The sequence below is a fragment of the Larimichthys crocea genome, chromosome XIII (assembly GCF_000972845.2).
Source record: "Larimichthys crocea isolate SSNF chromosome XIII, L_crocea_2.0, whole genome shotgun sequence".
Lineage (NCBI taxonomy): Eukaryota > Metazoa > Chordata > Actinopteri > Sciaenidae > Larimichthys > Larimichthys crocea.
In genome coordinates, this window is record NC_040023.1 from 39,581,190 (window position 1) to 39,590,192 (window position 9,003).

The 9,003-nt window shown below is 41.7% G+C and overlaps 1 protein-coding gene across 5 annotated transcripts; it reads left to right on the top strand.

Annotated features, from left to right (window-relative positions):
• Positions 1–29: 29 nt before the first annotated feature.
• On the top strand, positions 30–8,967 carry si:ch211-13c6.2 (hypothetical protein). 5 transcript variants are annotated; one of them, XM_010735434.3, is made up of 13 exons: positions 30–362; positions 607–675; positions 2,640–2,664; positions 5,051–5,137; positions 5,222–5,361; positions 5,460–5,579; positions 5,671–5,713; positions 6,265–7,219; positions 7,369–7,489; positions 7,564–7,629; positions 7,725–7,826; positions 7,921–8,188; positions 8,315–8,967. In XM_010735434.3, the coding sequence occupies exons 1-13, from the start codon at positions 309–311 to the stop codon at positions 8,566–8,568; spliced, it is 2,304 nt and encodes a 767-aa protein (XP_010733736.2). In that variant the 5' UTR covers positions 30–308; the 3' UTR covers positions 8,569–8,967. The 5 variants fall into 5 exon arrangements, with proteins under 5 accessions (XP_010733736.2, XP_010733737.2, XP_010733738.2 ...); XM_010735435.3 differs by lacking the exon at positions 607–675 and having other exon boundaries at positions 8,315–8,966; XM_027287275.1 differs by lacking the exon at positions 2,640–2,664 and having other exon boundaries at positions 304–362; positions 8,315–8,966.
• The last annotated feature ends 36 nt before the right edge of the window (positions 8,968–9,003 follow it).

Consider the following 9,003-nt stretch of genomic DNA (forward strand, 5'->3'; position numbering starts at 1 on the left):
ACTCCGCTCGTGTGTGTGTGACCTATGGTGAACGGTACAAACATACAGGAAGTGGCTTTCATCGACCGAGCCGTCCCAGTGTAGCTAAACACAAGTAACTAGCTGAAAACTACACAACACTGCAGTATAAGTCACTGTATGAACTGCAAGCTAAGAGCTAAGAGCTAAGTCTACAGAGGCTGTGACGCATTTACGTTTTACGTTTACCTGCACGCGCTTGCCAGCTCGTTAAACGGTTGCTAAGCAAAGCTAAGGCTAGGCTAGGCTACTAGCAATTTCTAGCAACCCCACAACCAAAACAACCAGCGATGGATAATTTCGAAACACCATACGACGAAGAGGCTGAATTTATTGAATGCGCGGTAAGATAGCTCAAATGCACTTAATGGTGCCAGATTTAAGACAAACAGCGTGACTCTCACACAGCTAAGTGCGTGTAATCCTCTGTTGTTGATTAGTACTGCATCATACTACAAGGGTGTATCAATATTGTATCCATCCCGTTTGTAGCTGTGAGTATAGAGTGCTTGAGCTGAGCAGAGCTGGCAGCATCACGCCACCATACTTGGCTATGATACTGATTTTATGGTATCTCTTTTGATCCAGGTGTGTGAGAAATCCATAAGGGGTGAGACCTTGTTCAAGATACACCTGACTACACCAGGACATATAAAGGTACCCGGCACCTTTACTGGTGCAGACAGATGTGCAGTGAAAGTTGTGTTGATGTAGCTAGAAGACGTAGTGATGGGTTTCTTTTTAAGTTACTGGTCAGTGACTAGTGTTTTTTTTAATTTATTTATTTTTTATCATGATTTGCTGTTTTGTTTTTGTTTTATTCAGTCACCAGGTTCACGACTAAACTCGTGGCAGGAAACGAGAGGCATCCAAAAGTGATATTTCACTATCTTTCCGAGCTCAGCGTCAACATCCGGGGACTTTTTTTTGTGTGTTTTATTACCTGCTTATAAGCTGCAACCTCCTGTCAGCAAAACCTCATACATCTCGGTATAAACAGGTGCTGTACAGTAAGTACCAGATCAGTGATGACGACAAGCAGGGAGTTCTTTTCTGTATCGGACTTGAAGCAGAAATTCTGGTGCACGTCAGTATTTTCCTTGAAATGTGCTTACATTTCGTATCTTGGCTACCATGACTAAGTAACTGTGTGTTCAGTCACTTCTTTCCAACAAGCAACCAAGGAAAACGAATGCTTACCAACACTTGTCTTCGACCATCATGAAGACTACGCCCTGGTCATTTTTGGAGGATCGCCGTGTCTTTGAAGAGTTCGCCTTGCAGTGATTACGGCACCCGAGAAGACAACATGTTAACACATTTAGGTCAAGACCGACCTATACAAATTGATCTACGTTTGCCTTATTGCCCCACATTGTCATATGTGCAAGATTGTGATGAAAACAACTTATTTGCAAGAAGTTTCCAAGCAGGTTTCGTATTTTAGATTTACAGAATTCTGAAGTAGCCATCTGTTTTCTGGAGGACATCGCCAAGCTTTTTCTTGCTCATCAATCAGGTTTTGCGGCTGAAGGCTACAATAACACAGCTTATAGCTGTGGTTCTTTCTCACACTGCGCAACTGGAATTGCTGTTGATGGTTTTGTGCAACGGCAACCAAAAATCCTTGGATACTTTCACAAGAATTTTAGGATGATTAAGCTTGATAACAATCTCCAGTGGAGTCAGGTCATCTGGACAAGCGACCAGAGTCATTATGTGCAACAGTATTTCACGAGACCTTCTCTTGCTTTTTTTCAGCAGGGCCTTCGAGTTGTTTGCATTCAAAGTTTATACTCGTATTGCACTTGTCCTTGAACCTCTGTCTCATATTTGAATTGAAACATTTACTGACAAGTTTTTGTGCCTGGCCAGAAATGTTTTCCAGCTCCTTTTTGGAAAAATTGCCAGCTCACCTTGCAGCACTTCAAAGTACAGGAGTCACGAGTCACTGACATAATGTTCTTGCATATGGCGACTTTACATTGTGCGAGAGAGCCAATCACAAAAGAGACCCTGGACATTCATCTGTTGGTTGGGAGGATTGACTTTGCACTCAGTGCTTGCACACTGAGACAAGCCTGGAATACAAAATACGCAAGCATGGACAATACTTTGATAACTGAGCATCACAGATGCTAACACCTTGTTCATGCTGTGTAGCAGCAGCCGCAGCTTCAGTCCTTCGTCAGTGTCTACACTGGATGTGTTTAGCTACAGTACTGGTGTGTGGTGGCATGGTGAGCCACAACCATTGTACTAATGCATGCAAGTGAAAGTTGCTTTGGTCACATGGGCGTGTCTTTTGGGCATCTTGGCCGTGTCGAAGAAAGCTGTATACTTCTTCTCTGCATACATCTACCAGCTAGTCTTTAACAGTTTATATAACCTTCCTGGAAGACAGCTTAATATATGCAGTTATTTATTTCCCTATGTACTCACTATGAGCAAAATATAACACAATAAGAAAAGGAGTGAGGATAATGCACCTTTACTGCCCCTCATGTGAGCTGTTGTGTTGAAACTGTTTCCATGAAATAACTCTTTCTCTGTTTGTAGCAGTGGTGATCCCAGCGCTGATTGACTTAATTTTTTTATTGCTCTCTTTTCATTCCTGGCAGAAAGAGGATGTCCTAGTCGCTGCGGGTAAGTAGACGTCATCTTCAGCCATGTCATTTTATTCTCCTCTGGCCTTGAGTATATTTGCTGTCTATTCTGGCAGGTAATTCAGTCCAAAGGTAACAGAGGTCACTCTAATCGGTTGCCTGGTTTTAATGGACTGCAGTTTCGGTCTAGATCAAATCTAGATCAGTTGCTGTGATCCTCTAGGAATGATTATGAACTCAAACAAATAATTAGCTTAGGCTCCTTTGTTCCAATTAAGGGGAATCTTGACTTGCCTGCACAGAGCCCTGACCTCACCCCACTCAGCACCTTTGAGATGAATGAGAACGGCGGACAAGCCAGGCCATATCACCCAACATCAGAGCCGGGCATCTCTAATACTCTTGCGGCCTAACTGGAGAAAAACCTCTGTAGCCAGATTCCAAACTCTTGCAGAGGGTCTTCCCTGGAGATTGGAGGCTGTTATAGCAGCAGATTAATGCCAGCGGGCTTGGAATGAGATGTCACTAATGCCCCCTTGTCCACATGCACGCCATATAATGTACACTGGACAGTTATTCAGTGAGCACAGTGAGTTTGCAGAGGGAAGAGTGTCCCAGAGAGCCAACAGCTGTATAAACTCAGCACGTCTGATTGCCAAACCGATGCGTGTCCCGTAATAAATGAAGTGCCAGAACTGGCACATCTTTCTCAGCGCTTAAACTGGCCGAGCTGATTGTCAGTTCAAATGTCAACATGGACGGCCTGCGATGTTTTTATCTTGTTAACGGCGGAGGATGGGCATTCCACTGTGCACCTTGTCTTGGAGAATGAGATGATTGCTTTTGGTAGTTGAATTACACTGGGGAAAGTGTCTGTAGGACAAAGGTCAAGAACTCAACGACTGATGGATGGGCTGTGTTTTTCTCCTTTCCTTCTTTGGGCCGCACAGAATCGGTTAGTTTAGGGTCTTCTACAGTAATCCCATAATGCGCACTGGGCTTCTATGTGGAAATCGTGCGTAACGTCTTCACTAGTTGCACGAGAAACATCTTGTTTAGGGATCAGTCACTTATTGTGTAGTATAAAATGACATCCATTTTGGGATCATGCATTTACCAGCAGCAGAACGATTAGAACTACCACCTGGACTGGATCCAGCCTCAGATTCATTCGTGATGGCATCACAGATTTGGATTGCAGATGAGCCGGGCTTAGCAAGCTGTGAGCTCTTCTGATGTGGAGCCCGTTTTGTCGGTTTGGTTTCTGTGGGCACAACTGTCTGGCAATGAGAAGTGCCTTACTTTTTAGTGGTGCAGTCTCTTTTTGTAAAAAAAAAAAAAAAGTTTCACTGTCTGTACAGGGAGAACTTGTGGACAATTTAGATACCATCATCACTGACAGTCGTCTTTATTCACCCATTATTCGGATGGGTGGCAGAGGTTGACCCATTCCTACGAGGCTGCCACAAACCTTGGTGTAGCCAAATGTGGAAGCTATAAATATCCTTCGGGTGCTTGCACCAAAACTCAAAAATAGCAAACGGTTTGCATACAAAGTACAAGCACATGTTGTGCAACCTTGCACATGAAATATGCTGTTTGACTGATGCAACTTTCTGTTAAGTTTATGTAATTTAGATCCATAAAAGAAACAGCCACAATAATGTTTCCAAGCGATGCCTGTGCACATTTGCTAACATGCAGCCTGGGGAAGCATGATGCAGTTTTACCTGTTGAAGAATGTGGTGTATGCTCCAATATAAAAAGATATGGGCCTCTGTTTGTTTAAACTGAGCAAAGAGCTCTGGCGTGCTCATACTTTAGGTGTTTTGTGACTGTTTTGGATTTAGTTTTTTTCTTTTTGGATGGTGAGAAAAATCATGTCTCCTCTACTGTTGATAATGTGATAATATCAGCGTTTAACTGCTTTGTCTTGAGATGGATGTCACAGGAGAGAAAGGCCATAATGCCTCACAGAGCATTGCTTTGTTTGCCTAGTGAAGTCATCCTGGTCAAGAGTTTGAGGATATTTGCACAGCATCACCAAAGAATCATGAGATACAGAAGATTGCACCCTGTGTTTGTTTCTCAGAGAATTTGAGCACTGGGTGTTCAAAGGTCAAAACGCTGGAAATCGTACATAGGAACATGTATGATTACTCGTTGTAACTGAACTGAAGAATTCAACCCTTTTGACTGCGGCTGCAGTAAAACAGTCCCTTACACTTGGTCTATCATATGCATGGAGTGTGATATCATTCCTTATCGAGACTTGAGGGAGACGGTTTTGACATCAAGCACGTATTGAGATAATTTTGCAAACATAGAAAATGTATTTTACACTTAAGTTAGACCATGCACTGTGCAATACTTTTCCACTGTTGTAATATTTTCTTTTGCTAACTACCGATGTTTGTATTTCTCAGGGCAAACTGTCCGGCAACATACCGTACCGGTATTTGAGGGCATTATACAATATTTGGATTACATGAAGCTTGATGAGCCCATCATTGGTGAATAACTTAATACCTTTCAACTGTTTTTTTCCATGTTAATTTTGATTCCTATTAAACTTTTTTCTGCTTTTATTTTCGTAGGTTTGAGCTATCTGGATGAAGAGCCTTGTAATGACCCACAAGGAGGCCCCAGATACACATGTAGGCTCTGTCATCAGACTGCAAACCTGGCAGAAACAGTCCGCCATGTGATTGGACGTAAACACCGGCAGAAATATGTGGTAAACCAGAAAACTCTAATGGAACTTTTTGAATGTGTGGTTTGCTTTTTAATTTAGAAAACAAAAGTGAGAATGTTTTTATCTTTTTGTGTATGTAGGAACTTAAACGTCCAGACTTGGTGACCTGGGATAAACAGTCCATAATAACCCAGGGAGGGAAGATCATACGAGCCAGAGCAGAGATAATAGAGCGACAGGATGGACGAGGAAGTCCAGTGGTGAGACATACAGAGTCCATTAAACATGTACTTTTAAAATCGTAACAAAATACATGTAACAGTAACATACAAATTGTTTTTTGTGCTTCAGGTGTTGAAAAAAGGAATGGAGGGCAAATTAAACACAACAAAAGGTAAATTCATACTCTGAAGTGTGTGTAAGAGACATTGTATGAGATTATTGGTGAGGTTAGTTTCCTCACTAACTTGTCTGAGTAGTGATTAATGACTAGAAATGAGTTTCACTTCGCAAAGAATGTTTATTGCATTCCTCAACATGTCAACACATGTTTTAAGATGGATATTGCTAACATCGGTCAATTGTAATTTTTACCAAATTTTTGAGAATCTCAAAACTAGCACTGAGACTCACTTTGGAGTTAATAAACTCAAAATATACATTGTACATTGATCCACGTCAGTTAGTTTAGTTTTAAAACTGCTCATAAAGCAATATTATATGTAATATTTTTCTTAACAAACGATGACATGACCTCTGCTGTAAATCAGTAGAATACTTGAGGGCCTATTTTTCACTCTTACACAGTTTATGAGTCACTGCACGCAGCACATGGTTGAGGGCCACTGCAGCTGCAAATGAACTATTTATAGAAAATATTTGTGCACTTGTATTATTAGTATAATTTTTTTTAACTTAAATTATATGCTAACTCTCATTCAATAGTTCCCCCATGGCAGAAACAAAATCGAAGTATCTCACACAGTTTGAGCCAAAGAGATGTGCCGTCTCACCTACCACCACTCATGGACTATCAGAAAGAGTTCTCTCACCAAGGAAGGCTACCCCTAGGTAACACGAATAAACCACCATTTCATCCAGAAGACCCTTACATGTTGAACCGAGACAGACAGATGCACCGGGAGGACACGCTCAGCCGTGACCTCATGGACGAGGAGCAGGGGAGGAAAGATTTCAGGGAAAGTGATATGTACAGACGAGACTATATGGACCCTGATTATCGTAGGAAGTATGAAGAGGAATATGTAGAAGATCCACAAAGAAGAGACGCATTTCAGTCCAGTGGTGTTCCCAGGTATGATTCAAGGGCAGATATGCCCCGTGGCCAGGCTCAGCATGCAGAGTATTACCCAGAACAGGCTCCTCCTCACAGAAAGGCCAACCCAGAAAGAGACCTGCTGAAGGAGTTCTACTCTGAGGAAGTTAGACGTGGCCAAGGTCATTCTGCAGAATATCAGTCCTCGCAGCCGGTGTACGGTGGTGAAGGTGATAACCGTCAGTGGTCTCTGGACAGACAATCTGGTCCACATGACGGTATGACTAGAGCAGGTAGACAGGGATCAAGTGAACCAGAGGCCAAGAGGAGGAGTTTTCCCACACCTATGAAGAGTGACCAGCCGCATGACCATTTATTCAATGCAATCAGAGATTATTGCCATGAAATGAGAGAACCACAGCAAGACGTTGCCAGCTCTGGGCTGAGCAGAACAGGACTCCCAAACTCTCAGAGACAAATTGAAGTTACCAGGGCCATTCCTGACATCCCAGAGCCATTCAGGCGCTTCCTGAAAGGGGCCAATGATGAGGGACAGGGTAAAAGAAAAAGAAAGAGTCGCTTCTCTGATGCCACTGCAGAGGAGGTGGAAACGACAAAAGACATGTGAGTGATCATATATAACCGATAATATCTGTTGTTTATCTGTTAAGATTGCTCTGTAAAACAGTCTGGTAAGGTATCAACCTAGTGAAAATGTCTAAATAATTTGTGTTTTCATATTTTTTTTGTATGTGTCTGATTTTTACTTTAAGGTTCAATGATGTGTATGGACCTCCAAATCCAAAGTTTGGCAGTGATCCGAGACCAGTTAGTGCACCGCTGAGACCTGAAATCCATGGAATACAACATCCTGACCGCTACACAGAACCACAGGTTTGTCATTAACTAGTAACCTACAAATATTTTTTATAACTGTTGTAGTTTTGCCAAACTTGTTGTTTTTTCAGGGCGTACTACATACCGAAAGCTACCAACACGAAGGCTCTGAGTCAACGGGTGTCTTTGATATGCTGGTAAGATCATGAATCTGTAATTGCCGTGAATGTAGCAGTGATATACAATTTATTTACCCATTAACTGAAGGGAGTTATGTCTTTTTCCCTACTAGAAAAACATCGAAATCGAAAATGCAGAAGAGGCTAACTTCCTAAAGAACAAACTTTGTGAGCTGCTGAAAGAATTTAAGGCCAGGAAAGCAGAGAAAGCTGCGGTATGTTTCACCCTGTAAAAGGTTGTTTTTTTCTAATGGAATATATGTAATTCTGTCAAATGAGTTAAAGAACCATGTGCTTTTGTGGTTGTAGCAAAACAGCCACTCTCGAGCAGTTATCTCCAACGACTACAACAACTCAAAGCCAGATCCAGTGCTGTCTCCAAGACCGTATGAGGCAATCCCCAAAGCAGATTCAGATCTTAGACGACCAGAAGACTTCTACTTTCAAGACGATCAGAGAGGAAGAAGCTGGAAACAGCAAGAGCATGTACCGAACGAGCGGCTCCAAGGATATCGTGATCCTGTATGTGGGGAACCCAGATACCCAAGCCCAAACTCAAACAGAAGCCGTTATGAAGGTAAATTGTGTAATATATTTATATAATGTATGACCTTCTATACGCAGCATACCACACTTAGGGTTAGTTAACACTCACCTCAGTCAGATTTGTCAAAAGGTTCTTTTCCTGTTTTTTTTCTTTCAGAGGTTTTCAGACCCGAAATGTCTCTGACTCCACATGCTACCCATCCAGATAAGCCAGCACGTTATCCTGAAAGGTTTCAAGAACCCATGCATACTCCCGACTACCGACCTGCTCCTGAGGAGTTTGCTGGCACCCGTTCTTCTGCACCTCCTCTCCACATGGAACGAGGACCCAGCATGGACAGGAGTACCCGGTACTCCAGGAACCTGGACAAAATCACCTCCACCCTCCTGGAACTTGTGTCAAGGAAATAATTGTCAGATTTCCAGAAATGAAATTTAAGTTTAAATAAATAGTCCATAAATATCCATACAATAAATTGAATATTATTTGGGTTTAAATTGAATTTTTCCATGTTCTTTGTTTTTGAGGTGTTTCCTTTAGACATTTTTGAATCATTAAAATCCAGTATGTTTATGTAAAGATTAAAACATTTGTCTACTGCAACTGACATGTCTTTCAATTCTTCATGTTACTGTCATCACCAGCAGCAAGAATAGCAAATCATTAACTCTGTAGCACATTTAATTAAACATTTTAGACTATTTACTGCAGGTAGTTGTGCTTAATATGGTGAAATTGTAAAAGTTAAATGAAAACATTTTTAAAATATCTTTATTAAATCTGTCACGTCGGTCCTACCTGGTGTTGTTATTATAGCTGCAGAAGCATTTATAGATTTTTCTGTA

What these genes read in the sequence shown, in the direction of transcription:
- si:ch211-13c6.2 (XM_010735434.3), top strand. Translation starts at nt 309, where the DNA reads ATGGATAATTTCGAAACACCATACGACGAAGAGGCTGAATTTATTGAA. An exon ending in ATGGACGAGGAAGTCCAGTG is followed by an intron (nt 5,580 to 5,670) that starts GTGAGACATACA and finishes TTTGTGCTTCAG; the next exon opens with GTGTTGAAAAAAGGAATGGA. An exon ending in CAAATTAAACACAACAAAAG is followed by an intron (nt 5,714 to 6,264) that starts GTAAATTCATAC and finishes CTCATTCAATAG; the next exon opens with TTCCCCCATGGCAGAAACAA.